This window comes from Quercus lobata, chromosome 10 (assembly GCF_001633185.2).
Source record: "Quercus lobata isolate SW786 chromosome 10, ValleyOak3.0 Primary Assembly, whole genome shotgun sequence".
Lineage (NCBI taxonomy): Eukaryota > Viridiplantae > Streptophyta > Magnoliopsida > Fagales > Fagaceae > Quercus > Quercus lobata.
Window position 1 is genome coordinate 28,510,785 of NC_044913.1, and position 17,540 is coordinate 28,528,324.

The 17,540-nt window shown below is 34.7% G+C and overlaps 3 protein-coding genes across 4 annotated transcripts; 1 reads left to right on the forward strand and 2 right to left on the reverse strand.

The window, feature by feature from the left end:
• Positions 1–1,314: 1,314 nt before the first annotated feature.
• LOC115962867 lies at positions 1,315–7,311 on the forward strand. 2 transcript variants are annotated; one of them, XM_031081746.1, is made up of 8 exons: positions 1,315–1,543; positions 1,691–1,939; positions 3,347–3,588; positions 3,998–4,120; positions 4,290–4,406; positions 4,520–4,702; positions 5,295–5,436; positions 6,251–7,311. In XM_031081746.1, the coding sequence occupies exons 1-8, from the start codon at positions 1,435–1,437 to the stop codon at positions 6,427–6,429; spliced, it is 1,344 nt and encodes a 447-aa protein (XP_030937606.1). In that variant the 5' UTR covers positions 1,315–1,434; the 3' UTR covers positions 6,430–7,311. The 2 variants fall into 2 exon arrangements, with proteins under 2 accessions (XP_030937606.1, XP_030937605.1); XM_031081745.1 differs by having other exon boundaries at positions 1,316–1,939.
• LOC115962869 lies at positions 6,779–7,509 on the reverse strand. Its single transcript, XM_031081748.1, has one exon. The coding sequence runs from the start codon at positions 7,480–7,482 to the stop codon at positions 6,799–6,801; it is 684 nt and encodes a 227-aa protein (XP_030937608.1). The 5' UTR covers positions 7,483–7,509; the 3' UTR covers positions 6,779–6,798.
• A 1,100-nt stretch (positions 7,510–8,609) lies between these two features.
• LOC115963408 (phosphoethanolamine N-methyltransferase 1) lies at positions 8,610–15,305 on the reverse strand. The gene is made up of 12 exons (XM_031082403.1): positions 15,031–15,305; positions 14,819–14,934; positions 13,475–13,612; positions 13,237–13,374; positions 12,289–12,432; positions 11,503–11,613; positions 11,267–11,408; positions 9,824–10,104; positions 9,456–9,617; positions 9,292–9,345; positions 9,135–9,209; positions 8,610–9,035 (listed from the first exon to the last, which is right to left on the reverse strand). The coding sequence occupies exons 1-12, from the start codon at positions 15,047–15,049 to the stop codon at positions 8,937–8,939; spliced, it is 1,479 nt and encodes a 492-aa protein (XP_030938263.1). The 5' UTR covers positions 15,050–15,305; the 3' UTR covers positions 8,610–8,936.
• Positions 15,306–17,540: the final 2,235 nt, after the last annotated feature.

Sequence of the window (17,540 nt, forward strand, 5' to 3'; positions counted from 1 at the left end):
CAATTCAAGCTGAAGAGATGTGAAGGGCACCGACCCAGACAAATTCAAAACGTTTTTCACCACATAAGCTTGTAGCATGACTGTGTTTCATATCAAGAGATGGCTACCTTAAGAGTACAACTGATTTTCAATGGAAAATTATATTGCATTATGTTCTCTCCATAATATTTAGGCTAGAATACACTTTACCCTAAGTTTAGGGACAGTTCTAAATTGATCCATAGGCCTTCAAATTTGCAATTTATTTCCTTTACTTTTAACAAACGTTATTTACACCCTCAAATGTTACAATGATATCAATTTTCTATCTAAAACAGCATCATTTTTTGTTGAGTTAATAGCAAGATGTAATAGTAAATGGTGTAACTTGCAAATTTTGAAAGTTGAGGGATCAATTTAAAAGTTAGCCCAAACTAGGAGGGTGTAAAGTAAATTTTAACCTAATATTTAAGTTAAATAACATAATACAAACATAACAATAAGAACCAATTTGGTGTGAATTGAAACCATTTAAAAGATTCATGATAATAATTGATTTTTTTTAAAATTTAGGGTTAGATTTGAACTACTTCAAAGTTTAGAGGAAATGTGTATTTTACTCTAGTCTTGAATAAAAGGTAGTCACTTCTTTCTTTTTTTTTCTTTTTTTTTTTAAGAAGAAACAAGTAATCACTTGAGGTGAGAAAAATTATCACTTATCAGTTATCACAAATAGAAGATAGTCACTAATCACAATTTATAAAGACCCAAATTCTTTTATATTGTATATGACATGATAGGAGATAAAAATGATTATTTTCTCTCGAAAAGAAAAATGATATGTCCACAATATTTTTACAATATTTTTACAACAGATCCTAAGTGGAAGGTTGTTACTAGTTATTATTGTTGGGGTAAAAAGGTAATCTTAATTTTAGATTCAAATTTAAACTAATAACAATTAACTACTTGTGATTTATTGTAAAAATATTATAAACGTAATATCTCTCGAAAAGAGAAATGATAAGAGAAACATTGCAATAAATCAAGCTCCTCTTATCATGGTAATAATTACTAGAAAAATGGAATACAAATTTTTTGGCACCCCGTAATTGGTGAAACCCAAAATGGAATACAAAAAAAATGATATGTATCACTTGTTTGATTAAAATAAATAAAATGAAAAAAAAAAATTTATATATATGTTGGAACTCACCGTCCTCCCCAATCCTCACTGTGGTTCACATTTTGCAACATGTGGAGAACGTTTTGTAACTTCTACGGTTCACACACAGCGTCAGCACCCAAAAATGAAAAGACAATATTGATCGAACCACAGGTTCAACGAAAATCCCATGCGCCACACGTTGTGGACTCCCTATTTGTCTTCTTACACTTCCATCCTTAGTCCCAAATTCCACTCCCAGTCTTTTGAGTGCCAGGTCTCTCTGCCCAATGCCCATTACTATTGTGATCATGGCTTGCTCCTCATCAACAACAATATGGAAAACAAAAACAACATATGACTACCCTGCTTCCAAAATCTCATGCTACTTCAATAACAGTAACTCCTCCTTCTCCACCAAACCACTTCGTTTCACTGCTTACTCGTCTGACTCCTCCTCATCACTAACACAATCTTCTTCTTCTTCATCTTCTTCTTCTTCTTGTTCAACATCCTCTTGTTCTTGTTCTACTTATTATTATGCAGCTACTTCCAGATATATAAGAAACCAGAAATCTCCAGAGAATGAAAGGACCCATGATGTCACTTTCTCTATTGTACGTACTGATGGTTCCAATAAATTTGAGCAGAAGATAAACAAAGCTAAGGCTCATAATTCTTTGAACAGGGGATTGAAAGCAATTGCAAAGAAGCAGCCTTTGTGGCGAAAATTTTGGTTTTCTTCCAAGAAGATGAGGAGTATTATCTTGCTCAACGTCATTACTGTCGTCTATGGTATTCAACTTCTATTTCTTTCTTCATATTCATACATAATTTAATCAGTAGTGTGTATCTTTTGTTAGAAAATTGGTTAAGTTATTAATTTCACCGCTTCCATTACCTTTTCAAACAATTGATAATTTATTAGTTAGTTCAAGTTTGAACATGAGTTCACACTACTACCTCCTATTTAAAAAGTTAAAAATTGAACTATTGTGCTAAGGGGACTTTGGACCTACATGTAAGGAAAGAGTTAGAATTTGGTTAAGTGATTAAATTCATGATTTCTTATTAGGAGTATGGGTAATTTATCATCTTTTCTTTACGTAATTTGATTTTTATTTATGATCATTCATATAGTTTTGGTAAAATTAAAGAGGAAAGTAATGTCACATCCTATGAAAATTCAGTAGTGGGTAATCTTTTTATCTATGCTGGGATGAAGCTTAATACAGTTTTGGTGATTGTAAGAGTATGCTAACATAACAACCTTAAAAGTTAGGAAGTACAGGCACTTCATTTAGGGTGTCATACTTGCCATATGTCATGTTATAATTTTTAGAAATTGCTAGTGTTGCCTTGTCCTACTGTACCCATATCTGTACTTCCTAACTTAAAAGCTCAGTAATGGATGTCAATGTCTTGAGCTACATGTTTTGTACGGTATGTTTCTGGTAAAAAAAAAGTAATTTAAAAAAAAAAAAAAAAAAAATCATCTGCTAAGTGATTTCCAAATTAGTATATTTGCTGCCAGTAAATTGATTAGTGCATTTGAAGCTTATATCTGTTTTAAAGAAAATGTGATAAATAACTTCATTTGGTGGTTAAGTCTTAAATTTTGTGGTATGATCGTTCTCTTTTATTGAAAACATAACACCTAATCTCGTTATTAATCTGCTCAACCAATTATTATCCCCCCCCCCCCCCTTTCTTTCTTTGGCTTTAAATTGCTTTCATGTTTTAAAATATTGGTTTTTGAAGACAAAATTTATGTAGATTGTTGATTTTATTTTATGTAGACAATCGCCTCCTATCATATGTAATTGTTCTTGCACAAATTGATTTGCACTTGTGGTTCTTGCTGTAAGGATCACAATTGACTATCTAGAGGAAAGCCAAGCAATAATGTGCACTCAATCACATATTAACACCTTAGTGCAAACTGTGGGAGGACCTCACAGAGTTTGGACAGAACAATTAGTATTACTTAGACAACAGAAAGTTTGAAGTATCAGTCACTAAATTATTCCCAAAAGATCAACTTAAATGCCTTTATCAAGAATACTATTTGCTGTTTTTGGTAGTGGGTGACATAATTAAGGACTCATATTTTCACTTCTTGGTAAATCAATAACTTCATGTTTCAAACATCCTAAATTTATATCAGGACTCATTAAGGATTATTTTGGTTTCAAACTGCAGCAAGTGACATTCCGATTGTGAAAGGTGTTGAAATGAGTATGGACCCAGCGACCTTCTCTGCAGTGCGATTTGTTGTCTCAGCCATCCCATTTTTGCCATTTGTCTTTCGTGCTCGAGATGATATTAAAACCCGCAATGCAGGGATGGAGCTGGGATTGTGGGTTAGTTTAGGGTACCTTATTGAGGCAATTGGTCTACTTACAGCTGATGCTGGGCGTGCATCATTCATTTCATTGTTTACGGTAAGCTCAAACTCCTTACACTTTTTTTTCCCCCTGTAATCATTAGATATGCAATTATCACAAAGAAAAATTAGATTTCATGACTTGTTTTCAGAAAATTTCCATGATTCTCAGGAATGGCACAGAAGATTTGATACTTCTTTGCCAATAAGTTCTCCAAAAGATTTTTTTTTTTTTTTGCTGGGGGGGGGGGGGGAGAGAGAGAGAGAGAGAGAGAGAGAGAGAGAGAGAGAAATATATTTAAAATAGCTTTTCTCAATCATATCTCCATGCATTGCTTTGTTTTACCATCACAATAAGACGTTTCCTATCCAAGATGACTGAGACTCCTGATTTGTCAAGTGAAAAAATTGATCTCAGAAAGAAGCAGAACAGTAAAGTTTTAACAATTTCCTGCTAATTTGAACAGGTTATAGTGGTTCCTTTGCTTGATGGCATATTAGGAGCCTATATTCCTGCCCGTACCTGGTTTGGAGTTCTCATGTCTGCTCTTGGGGTTGCTATGCTGGAATGTAGTGGATCTCCTCCAAGTGTATGCACTGCATAATTCCTTATCAGAATATCTTGTTGATTGTATTGTAACTTTTGATACCATTAAAAGAAGAATCATCTTACGCCAAAAAAATCAAACAATGATTTGCACCAGATTGTTTGCTATGGGATAATTTTATCTTAATTTCATAAAGTCCCAATATTTTCAGGTTGGAGATCTTTTGAACTTTTTAAGTGCAATATTTTTTGGAATTCACATGCTTCGAACTGAACATATATCAAGAAGCACAAAGAAAGAGAACTTCCTACCACTTCTTGGATATGAGGTTTGTTTCCTTGTCCTGAATGTACTTCCTCCTCAAATGCACTTATACATGCCTCTTTTGATGATGCAGATTTTCAATTTATGCATATGAAAAAATTCTATGGTTTCGTGTAGGTGTGTGTTGTTGCTCTATTATCCACAATCTGGGTTTTAATTGGAGGATGGTTTGATGGTGTTAATGGCTTTGACCAATCAACATGGACATGGACAGAACTATGGGATTGGATTGTCGCATTTCCATGGATGCCTGCTCTATATACTGGCATATTCTCTACTGGATTATGCTTATGGGTGGAGGTATTGTTCCTTAGCTCTTGCACTACCTGCTTTACAAACTAATTTAGGACCAAGTGAGCATATGACTCCTAATGGAACCGTATGTCTTCCATGTCTTTTAAGTTACTTGTGCTTTGTTTGTATTTTCTATATGATCATGAATACGGGCATGCCAAGTAAGTTCAGTATTAAGTAGTTATTTCGACAGTTTATATGGATGCTGACTTCTACAGTTAATTGCTTTGTTTTCCTGGCCCCTTTTTCTGATAGTAGGGCTTGAGGTAACTTGGGCTGTTAATTTCTTGGGCATTCCAATTGAGAAGTAGAAATAGATTATGTGAAGTTTTAATTAAGTTTTAAAATTTTCCCAAAAAATCATGTCTTACATGTATCTTCAAGAAATCACCTCATCAGTAATGTCAAGCATATCATTCGTGCCAGAGATGTAGTTTCTAAGAAAAATTCTATTGTTAACTCCAGTCAATCCTCCTTCAAATTTGGTCCTTTTTGGCTGTGAAAAGTGAAAGTGCTTCTTGTTCTTTTGCATTGTTTTTGGCATGTATTTAGTTCTTTTTTTAGTACGGATTACCGCAGCTTGTTTTTGTTTCTATAGATGGCAGCCATGCGTGATGTTTCAGCAACAGAAACAGCAATAATTTATGGACTGGAGCCACTCTGGGGTGCAGGTTTTGCATGGTTTCTCCTTGGTGAAAGGTGGGGTATGAGTGGATGGATTGGCGCTGCTCTTGTGCTAGGTAAGAAATAACATTAAGAAGTAACAATCCCTTTTATCTTCTTTTTATCATTTGGTTTAAAAAGATAAAACCATTATCAGGCATTTGTGTTTTAGATGCAAATTGCAGCTATCTTTAGACTTGAATTTTTAATTTTGAATGTTCTATCACCCTATTCACCATGCTTCTCAGCAGAATATCTAACTTTCCTCATTTTCCTGTTTTCCATGATTGTGTTAGAAGAATTGTATTTAAGCACTTATAACCTTAAGGAAGCATCAGAGTGATACAAGTCTAGCAAATCTTTTTAGCATTTAGAACCGGTCATTCTCTTCTTTTTCATATTTTAGTATTGCTGGATGTATTGCTTCTTCACCATTTTGCATTTTCATTCATTCTCTTTTCAAAGTCAAGAGAAAAATTAAACATGAACAAATAAAAGTTTCAATTCAATCCCTGGATGTTCCATACACTACTTTTTTGTGTGTTAACCCCTTACCATTTGTTTGCACTTAATATTACATTCTTATTCAACATCCGATGGTTGTTTTTCCTTTTTCCAACTACAAGAATTTCTTTTTCTTTTTTTCTTTTTCATTTTTAATCCTGGGGAGTGACAATTTTCTCATTTATTATGTTTACTTTTCATATCAATATAACCATAATGCTAAAACACTCCCCTTCCCCTCCTCTCTCTAAAACAAAAAGGCAACTTTTAGATTATGAAAAAAGACAAGCAAAATGAAAATCAGAACTGACATAAGGCTAGTGTTCCAAACTCATTTTCAAAAAACAAAAAAGTGTACCAAACTCACTAGGCTACATTTTATGGTAGGGGGAAGCTTAATGGTACAGATGTTTGGATCTTTACCAATCAATAAACCTATTGAGGTTGAAGAGGCTAATCAGAAAGGCAATCTTCTGCTAGTTCCAGAAAAGCAAAAAGTGCAAAGTGCTCTCTCTACTTCACCAGTTGTTGTCAGGACCAAGAAGGACGTAATAGATTTGTTATAGTGATCCCTTCTAGTGATCTCTAATGTTTGTTTTTTTAGATAAATCTCTGGAAGAAGCATAAATCTAAAGGTGTACATATAAAGGTTTTTGTATTTAGTAAATAGTAATCTATTATGTTTGTTCTCGTGATGGCGCAGCCAAAGCATGGTTAGGAAAAAAAATATCCTCTTTGAAAGGCTAAGGCTAAGGCAGAGCCCAAAAATAAGTGTCCAGATTATGCGCTACCCTATTGCCCTCCCTCTTAGTATGAGAAAAGTTTAACCAAAGAAAAGAATTAGAAAAACATTTTGCGTCTCTGATGAAGGAGTCAAAACCAGCCCGAGGAAGAGGTTCATCTGTCAGAGCTTGAAACACAACCAAAGAATCACCTTAAAGAACAGCTTGAGTCACTCCAAGCTCCAAAGCAAATTCCAATGCTCTCGCAGCAGCTGCAGCTTCAACTTCAATAGCAGTAAAGAGCTGGGGGATTACTTGGGACATGAAAGCTATGACTAAGCCATGTGAATCTTGGATTACTACACCAATTCCAGATTTATGGAATTCCTGGAAAACAGCCCCATTGTAGTTAATCTTGAACAAGTTTGGAGGAGGAGCTTGCCAAAGGGTCCTTGGGCAGTGTTGGGGACTTGGCCTGCTAGGTGTAAGCTCGACGAACTCATCATACCTTGTTTTAGCCAGTTGAGAGAGCTGATTAATGGGGCAGCAGGGTCTTGAATTCCAAGATTGGTTCCTGTGATTCCATATCGCCCAAACCTGCATTGCAAAGATTTCTAAATTGTTGTTAGAGCGAGGATAAACTGAACTACCTCTTTGAAGCTTGAGAAAATGTGGCCGTTTCTGAAATTCCAGTTTGGCAGAGCATTCCACACTGCATCCAAATGAGAGCAAGTCCAAAAAGGCCATGAAGAGTATCCTCTGGGGCTTGTGAGCATCTTTCGCACAGTGGATCAGTGATGATTGTTCTACGGACCAAGTTGGTTTTGGTGGGGATAACATCTTGGCAAGCTCTCCAAAGTAAATTCTTGACTTTATTTGGAGTTGTTCAAAGACCATATACCTTTCCACAAGGACTGGTCCGTAGCAGCTGGGGAGGGTTGTAGCTGAAGATCCGAATGTTTACAGAGAAAACGATATCCAGACTTACAAGTATGATCTCCATTCTGAGTAAATGGCCAAAATAACTTAGCTACAATTTACAATGAGTTCTATCCGATTATGCATGAAATAGTGGGGGCCTGGTTTATGGTGACAAGTGGTTGAAGAGGTAGGGGTCTGGTTGAGCTAAAGCGTCTGCTGGATAAGGCTGCTACAGAGAGTAGTAAAGGCGTTTGACATGCATGGATAAGTCTGAACGAAGCTGCTTCAAGATGTTTTTGGAACCTTTTTTTAAGTGTTGAACACTTACTAGTGGAAATGAACATGTCCTCCTTCCCAAAACAAAAATGCTTCAGTTCAAACAGAAAATGTTCCCTCATCTTCAGTTACTCAAATGATCAAATTGGTTTTCACAGTAGTCCTACCTGATTAGTGAGTACCTTTAATATATATATATATATATATATATATATTGAAGTCATGTATCTTGAATTATTTATTTTTAAAGAGAATTTAATTTCTTAATTTTGGAGTCAAATGTGAGACCACATCATAAATATCCATTCGAGTTATTACGTACAAAAACCAAAGAATCTAGAATTAATGAATATAAAAAAAATTTTAAAAATGAACAATTTACATTTTCTACCTAATAATATTCTTACAAGACTTTTTAAATAGTTAAAAAATATATATAAGAATGACTATCAATAATATTTAAATTATATATGTAAGAATTATTATATGCATCCTAACGTATATCTTTTAAGTATATACATTCATACATATGCATGAATTTACAAACTAGTATTAATAACATTTGGACAAGGTTTGTGATTAAGCAATCCAACTAAAATGTGCCTTTCAATCAAACTTTCAATCAAACTCCTAAGTGACAACAAACTCAAGGTCTGTTTGGGATCCGTTTATTTTGCTGAAATTGAAAACTTTTTGTTGAAAGTACTGTAAATAAAGATAAAAATTTGGTGAAATAGTATGGTGAGACTCATGAATAGTACTAAAAAGTGCAATGAGATCTATGAATAGTAGCAAAAATAAACTGAATAATAAAATAAGTTGGCAAATTTCATCCATGCCAAACGCACACTCAATCATAATATTGATTTTTTCCAGATACCCAAGTTACAATTTTATTTCCAATAACAAACCACTGATATCATTAAACGAAGCAAAGATAAACATCCTAGTTCCAACTGCTTGTTCTTTTAGACTAAAGTTCATTAGCTATTCTCTATCTCATTATTCAAAGATAAAGTTTAGGTGAGATGAGAATGCAGCAAATATAGGATGGTCATCAACCATCAGCTAAAAGCACACAATCAACACCAAAGATTGTTGAAAATACATATATTAAAAGCTACAACAGCCAGGGAAAATGATCTGAAACAGAATCAGTTTTTACTGGCAATGAACAGGCCCCATCTCTGCTCGCCAGATGAAGTCCTAGTCAGCTTTGCTTTCCATCCACCAACTATGTCATTGTAGTCTTCCTGCAGATTATCAAGAGAAACAAAAGAAAAGAATTAATACAAACAGTAAAGGAAAGATCAACCAAAGATGAAGGGTAGATTTTAAAGAGGAAAATGCACCTCAGAAAAGTCCTCAATGAATGCATCCTTGTCCTTCTCAACAGCATTCAATTCCCGCTGCAGAACTTGAATAAACTGAAGCACAACAGTTGTCTTAGATCAGTAGGCTCAACCTAGTTTATTTTCAACACATACAAAAGCACAGATCTACACAAACCTGCTCAGTACGATCCTCTGCAATGACATCAGTAAAACCAGCATCACGAAGCATCTGCACCACGGTTAAAACAAGAGCCCACTATGTCAAGGAAATAAAGAGAAAAGGCCATGAATAAATTCTTGCAAGGCGTGAAATGAGACAAATTTTTAAATGCAACATACCTGGCCATATGATTTAACATCATGGAGGTCATATCCTCTTTGCTTAATATATTCAGCAAATTCCAGAGATGGCGTTCCAGCATTCTTGCAATAATCACTGATAAGAACTTTACCTCCAGGCTTCAACCACTTGTAGAAGGATCTGAATAATGCAGGTTTGTCCTGAAAATTAGCCAACAAACATTCAAATTTCAGACAGTGTGTATATAATTGTTCCACATTATCCATTAAAAATAAGAAATAAAATAAATAATAATATAAATAAACAATGCTTATAACTGTCCAAGTAACAGGAACCCCCCTCCAAAAACCAAAAATAAAAATAAAAAAAAATAAAAATTAAAAAGAAGGAAGAATAAGCGCCTTACTTGAATGTGCAAAATGGTGTCTCGGCTGTATATCACATCAAATGAATTCTCAGGATATGTTTTCTTAGTGCAATCAGCAACTTCAAATTCAACGGAGCAGTTCAGTCCAATAGCACGTTCAAGAGCAAAAGAAACCATATTTATGGAGAGATCAATCCCAACAACATCCACATTAAAGTTCTCAGCCATATAAAAGTCACCTCCCCCAATGCCACATCCAACATCTAGGACCTTCTGGCCAGGCTTAAGTTCCAACTTTTGCACAAATTCTTTAGTTGTATCTGTTCAAAGACACGAGTTCACTTAAACATAATTTCAAAGATTTAAATTTACATTTTAGTTATGAACCTTCTCTCCATCTTTCTTGGTAAGGAAAAAATGAATTCAGAAAAATTGTCAAGTACAACATATAGTTTTTCTGATTTTCTAATTATCTTTTAGGTTTTAAGGTTAAATGTTTAATACCTAAAATATTCATTATTTGTAAAGTTCCAAAGTCTGTTAGATGTTGATACATACACATACACATACACATACACACACAGTCACACATATATATGTTCAATTACCCAAGGGGTGGCACAATCAACAGGGACCACATCTCATGAAGTGCAGGTCACTAGTTCAAATCTCCCCTTGGAGCCATAGACTTATCAAAAAAATGTATGAAAAGTTCAATTCCCCCTGAATAATAATAATAATAACTGTTCCAAATTCTGAACAATGCAGATAGTGAAGTTGGCAAAAGTATACAAAACAATAAAAGAAAAAGGCAAAGAGATATGTCATTGTGTGAAATTTTATTTAAGCTACCTAAGATAATGTCCTCACATTTTCAATAGTAAAGTAGAAATGTTTTATTAATCGAAGGTTTTGTCAAATTAGTGAGTCAACATACAAGGGCATGTCATCTTCCCAAAAAATATATTTATAATACAAATTGTCATAATACTAATATGTTATTATGTTAAACAAACCAAAACAAAAAGATGTTGAAGTTCTAAGTAATAACACAGAATGCTGTTTGCCTCTGCATTGCTTATAGAGAATGTGATTCGTATGGCCTCGATGACAAAAGCCTTCTTCAAGATGTCAAAACAAATTCAACAGAGAAAGTAATCCAATATCTATGCAGCATATTGAAGGTTTTTCTATAACAACCAAAAAGTTTAATGAGATGCAATGGTGAACAGATGTTGCCATTAGTGGGACTAAGTAATATCTAACTCAAATACTCAGTATTCTGCTATTAAAAAATTAAAATAGTCAATCCTATGACAGATTTGTATAGAGCCATCAGTAACTCCTTAAATTTTGAGCATGATTTTTATTTTTATTTTCTCCTTTTATCTTCACTACTACACCCTAAATGTGGGAAGAGAGAGAGAGAGAGCAAACAGGTGGTCAGTAATGCATACAGAACACATGGTTAGTAAGGCATACCTATCCCTCCTGTGCTCACAAAACCTTGTCCAAAGACACGCTCATAACGTAATATGCCACTAGATTTATACTGAACATTGTCTAAGAAACGCTGGAACCCCCTATCATCCTCAGACCTGACTTTTTGCCATATCCAGCAAATCTGCATTTCAGAAACATTAAGGCATATCTTGTCAGATATTCAATGTAAAAAAAAAAAAAAAAGAATGAGATTCACATAAAACCCATCATATTACCTGGTTCTGATTCTTTTTGTTTCGCACATAAGCTCCAATGCATTTGCAGCCAACAAAAGAGAGTTCAAAGGAATTTCCAGAACCATCAAGTACATGGCACTCTTTAAAGATCTGCAGCAAATATAATCAGAAACAGATCCTTGCAAAAAGAAACTTTTTGCTTTATAGACAGCATGTCTTGACAGGTCAACCCTGTCCTGCTCATATTTTTTAGCACATGAAAACCATGCAGATGAAAAACTTATATATAGACAAAGACAATACATACATACATACATACATACATATATAAATACATATCTGTATTTATGCATGTATGCATGTGTCTATAACTCTCTATATATATAGATGCATGAAAAGAAAAATACCTAAAAGAACTTGATTATGGATTTTGTTGAATAAATTTATATTACCACATATCTTTAAACAAAGCATAACTTTAAAAGAAACTATGGATAGATGATTAATTTAAAACCATCTTCTGTACTTTCTCTAAAACAAGAACTATTATCTAAAAAACAAGAACTATTATGACAGGGCCTGATTTCAAATTTGAATGCAGTCAAATCAAACTCCCAATGTGGCTGACTTAACTCCACTAAAAGTTCAATAACATTTGAGCCTAGTCCAATGTGAAAATGTTCATCTGTTTTCTTGTCATTTACATTCCAAAAGAAGAGCATTAATTAAAATATCTTTGATTATAGTCTCTCATTACACATTTGATCAACAAAATTGAGCAGGTCCATGCAAGTGTCAAGTAAAGAAATTGACAAGAAGGCAAACCTTTGTATAAAATCTGGGCTCCCGATAGTGGGTTGGGTTGTACTTTCGCTTGCTGTCTCCAGATTGATGGAAACAAGACTCTCTAAAGAAAATAAACCCACCAACCCTCAACCACTTGACCATTCTTTCTGCCAAATCCTCCACCTGAGATACACGTAAAGAAAAAGGCATACAGATACAGTCAGAAAAGAGGATGATTAACTTGCAGTTCCCAAGAACCCAAAAGCCCTAACAAAGAATGAAGAACAAATCTAACATGTTTTCTGTTCAATCATTAAGAAGTTGGAACAAGTTCACCCTTTCACTCTAAAGTAAGACCATGTATGAGATACTGGAGGCTGGACTCCCTTGATGCAGTTCAGTAATTTTCAATTTCTTGTATATAACTTCTGTTTCCACTTACATCACAGAAATAGGGAAGGGACCCCCTATAACACATGCCAAGATGGCATCAGAAACTAGGCTTGGACCAGAGGGTGGAGCAATTAGAGCAAACTGTCAATTCTCTTATCACTACCCAATAACTCATGGAAAACATTACTGAGTTATTCACCAGACTCAATAAATCTCAGCCACACCATGAAGGAGGAAGCTCCCAAACTGTCACATCAGACACCCATGAGAGGCACAGAGGTAATGGGAATCATAAAATAGAGAAAAATCCTCCAAAAATGACCCAACCCAACCCATGCTTGAAGAATTCATGTTTAGGTAGTTTTTTTTTTTTCATATATAGATTGGTATAATTTTAGTTGCAAAACTGTGACATGGCACCAACATCCAAGTTTTCAATCTTTAAGTACTTGTAACCACTAAGCAATATGCACAAGATCATTCCTTTTAGTTTGCACCATCAGCAACAGGTTCAAAACTAATATACTTTACTCTACTAAACTCAAAAAACACCAAATCTTTATTGAAGCAGGCAGTAAACCCAATATGATTTACCTCTTTATCTGAAAGATACATGAGTAGCCAATTGGAGAATATAAAGTCCAGTGATTCATCAGAAATTTTCAGGTCTGGGGATGTCACATCTGCACACATAAACTTGACATTCTTGTAGTGTCCATTGGTGCTTTCATTCTGCAAGAATAAGATTGGAAAAAGAATAGTCAGATTAGTTCTATTAAAAAAAAAAAACACATTTTTTTTCTCCTTCAGCAAGGTGAGGAACTGCAGCTACCTTCTTTATCACACTGTCAATGAAGTCCAAAGCAATAAGCTGGCCAGCCTTCTTAGCTAATTCACCAGTAAAACGGCCGATACCCGCTCCAAGTTCCAAAACAGATTTTCCTTCATATGGTGGGAGTAGTGAAAGCACCTGTTTGTAATCCAGTTAAATTAAGTTCTGGATACTCAACATTGACATCTTTCTTCTTCTTTTTTTCCTTTTTTTGAGAGGGGGTGTGGGAGGAGTATTTTTGGCCCAAGTGATCAACATTGAACATATTAACAAGCAGCATCTGAACTACAACAAAATTGGCTTTATAAATTTTTTTTACAATGTGGTTGGTTCATTAGTTTATGAAGCCATGGAATAATAAGAGATTATTTGCTTTAGCAAAATAAGAACTAGGTATGAACTTGAAAATAGTATCAAGGTGTATACAAGCTTGCACACCCAGATCAGAGCAACAGGCACAACTTGGATCTACCCAATTGGACAATGGTCTATTCACTCAAAGCATTGAGTTTTGTTTAGTTTCAATCCATACTTTTCGGCTTTTATATATATGTTTGGCTTTCTCAAAAAAAAAATAATAATAATAATAATAATATATATAGCTTTTTAAGGAAAAATAAAAAATACCAATTAACCTTGATCTGTGTTCTCAAATTGACATTAGTGAATTGACCTCACTTGATAACTAACTAGTAAAGATTAATTTTCACAGTCTAGAGATGGAGACTGCAAAGAGACAATGAAAGTTTGTCAAATATACAATATGAAATCCAATATAGAAATATGCTACCGACGCTGAAAATATGTACCAAATATTTCAGTCCCTCTTGCAGTGGAGCCCAGCTTGTGAGTGTAAAGTTGGGTGTTTTTTTTTTGGTTTATCATTACTCAATTCAATAACACTTTAGATTTCATTTTTCTTTTTTTAATAAAAATAAGTCACAAGAACTGTAGATTTCTTGGTCATCATAGTTGTCAAATCTTTACTTTGAAAATCAACCGTGAATGATGGACGGGATTGGCTAATGGCTTTTAGAAGAAGTTCGTCAAAAAAGTCCAGCTGAGGCTTAAAAATATCAGTCAATGGTCACACAAAACGTGTCACAATCAAATATTCGTGGGCTCGTTTGGTACATGTGTTTGAACTAGCTGTTTGCCAGATCGATCACTTAAATTCACAAGTATCTGAATACCTTGCACATATCACTCTCTCAAATAAAGTATCTGTAAATTTCAATCTAGAAACATTTAATAATTATGACTGTTTAAATTTTTATCAATAAACTCCAGAATGTGGGGTCTAAAATGCATATAATGAGAGAGAGAGAGAGCAATTATAATTACTTCAGGACGCTCCTCTTTGTCAAGATCAGAGGCTTTGGAATCGAGCATCATAGCCTCAACGGTAAGATCGGCAGAATGCTCGATCCAAAAGTTCTTCTGCACCTCTCGCTCCTCTCCTTGAGAAAACATCACGAGACACGCCAAACAATTGAGCTACGATGCTCTTCACAATAAGTTATTAAAAAAAAATGAAAATGAAATGGAGTATTTACCTTGAATTCTAGCAGCCATTGTGAGCGAAATGTAGAAGACAAAATGACAAAAACTGGAACGAGAAAAAAAAAAAAAAAGAGGAGACGATATTGATAAGGTACTATGAACCCTCAATGGCAACGCGAGATCTGGTAAAGCTCCTCGATCGGCGGTTGTGTGCTCTTCCTCGCTGCCGCATTAACCCTCACAATCACAAACACAAACAAACTCTCTCTCTCTCTCTCTCTGTGTGTTACGATCTCTTTTTAATGGTGCTCTTCATCGGTAGAGAGGGGTTTTATTTATAGAACAAATGCCCTCACTCACAGTCACACGTTTGACGTTTTCTCCTTTTTTCCTTTTTTTTTTTTTTTTTCATAGGGAATCCAAATGAATCTGTTTTTTCTCTATTTTTGTTTTTATCAATGGACCCTTTCCACGTAATTCCCATCTGGACTAACCCACTTTTAGTCTCTACTCTCCACTATTTGGGCCATATTTTTCTGTCCTTTTTTTTTATTTTTTAATCTCTTTAGATCTGTGCCAAGTGCCAACAAGAAAAATACACTTTTTTTTTTGGGTACCATCTTGGGTTTATATTTAATTTACATGATGATACATCATTGATCTGTGTGTGTGTGTGTGTGTTTGTTTGGTGGGGGAGGGGGGGCGCCTCTTCTCAAACTCTTCAATGATTCTAAGCCTGGCATTGAGGCCATCAAAGTTGGAGCAGATCATGTAATTGTGTAAGATGTGTCCTTTTAATTGGGTTCTTAGGGAAGTTCACAATGATGCTCGTGTATTTAACCAATTCGTCTCCTAAAATTTTTGTATATTGTTTTTCTGATATGGGTTTTAGTCCTCCTAGTTTTTGTAGGTTAACTTTTGGAGGAAGCTGTGCACACTTTTCTAGGTTGTAATTAAGGGTGCCAAATGGGTGTGTTTGGTCATAAACAGGTTAGGTGTTTCATTACCCATTTATCTATTTATAACCCGTTTATATATAAATTAATTACCCATTACTCACCCAACCCATTACCCTCTTAACTTCCAAAATAACCTTAAATACCCAAAATGACCCAAATACCCCTACACTTCCAAAATTACCAATATACCCTTAAATAAACAAAATTATCTCCACTAAAATGAGCAAAATATCACCAAAATCTCTAAAATAAGTAAAATACCCATAAAACCTCTAAAATGACCAAAATACCCCTGATATCACTAAAATCACCAAACATAATCAAAAACTACTAAAATGACCAAAATATCCCCAAAATCTCTAAAAATGAGCAAAATACTCATGAAACTTCTAAAATAACCAAACTTCCCAATATTGTTATCCACATCCTCTAGCAGTGCCCCTTAGCACGAAATGTCTGGGCACTTGTTCGGGGAAAGCTTCAGAAGTGTGATTCCTCAACTCATAATTTCCTCAGCTTAGCCTGGGCCTTGGTGGAGAAATTGAGTAGGAAGGATCTCGAGACGTGGGCAATGGTGGCATGGTCAATTTGGAACGCACGAAATAAGATCCAATTTGAAGCGACTCAAACTTCGCCGCATGCTATTCTTAAGGGAGCAGTCTCGTTATTGGACGAGTATCAACGCTTGGCTAGAAGCATAGCACGTAGCTGAGCACATGCGTATGCTGTCTACTCATTAGGAGGCCCTTTGTACACTTTATTTTTCTCTTTGGGTTAAGTTCTCCTGTTGGATGCTATGTTTGTAGGGCCGGGCCCATTGTACACTTTATTTTCCTTTCTTAATATACTTCTATCTTTTCCGTCAAAAAAGAAAAGAAAAGATCAAGCACAGGTATTATCCAACTTTTCATCCAGTACGTTCCAATTAACTTCTAAGGACCTAAGCACAAATATGAGATCCATTTTCAAAATAATAAACCCAAAACACAAATCCCAAATGCAAATAAAATCAATCTAATGAAATCATAATAACAATCACTACGAACTTTAATAATAAATAAATAAATAAACGGAGACAAATTGAAACAAACAAATTTCATTAAGAAAGCAATACAATCTAATTAGTCATTAGATACTAATCTTCTTCTTTTTGTTGTCCAATTCATCATCAAGGTTAATCAAAAGCCTAATTGTTTGTTTGAGACCAAAAGCTTGTTTTTGTTGGTCGAGAAAATAAAAGAAACATGAAATCAAAGGATTGTTTGATTGCCAAGAAAATAGACAAAAATATGAGAGAAAGAGAGCTAGAGAACAAAAAGCCTACATCAACAGTGGGTTCAACCAATGGTAACTATAGAATAGCAAGACCATGAAAGACGCAATAGGTGACTCCAAAGTCTAGATTGGCCAGGAGCCCGAACTCTGGTGATGTCGCCTCTCAATTGAGATATCCTCTCTATCCTTTCAGTTTCTCCCTCTTTTTCAATCGAGGCAATTGGGTAAAATTTTTATTTACGCTCTATTTGTTTTCAAGTAAAATATTTTATGGAAAATGTTTTCCCATTTTCAAGTGTTTATTTGCAGGTAAAATACAGTCAAATTTG

Coding starts and splice junctions, on each gene's coding strand:
- LOC115962867 (XM_031081745.1), top strand. CDS start 1,435: ATGCCCATTACTATTGTGATCATGGCTTGCTCCTCATCAACAACAATA. Junction 1,940..3,346: donor CGTCATTACTGTCGTCTATG/GTATTCAACTTC, acceptor TTCAAACTGCAG/CAAGTGACATTCCGATTGTG. Junction 4,703..5,294: donor GATTATGCTTATGGGTGGAG/GTATTGTTCCTT, acceptor TTGTTTCTATAG/ATGGCAGCCATGCGTGATGT.
- LOC115962869 (XM_031081748.1), bottom strand. CDS start 7,482: ATGGTCTTTGAACAACTCCAAATAAAGTCAAGAATTTACTTTGGAGAG.
- LOC115963408 (XM_031082403.1), bottom strand. Junction 12,433..13,236: donor TGTATCTTTCAGATAAAGAG/GTAAATCATATT, acceptor CGTGTATCTCAG/GTGGAGGATTTGGCAGAAAG. Junction 10,105..11,266: donor TGTGAGCACAGGAGGGATAG/GTATGCCTTACT, acceptor GTCTTTGAACAG/ATACAACTAAAGAATTTGTG.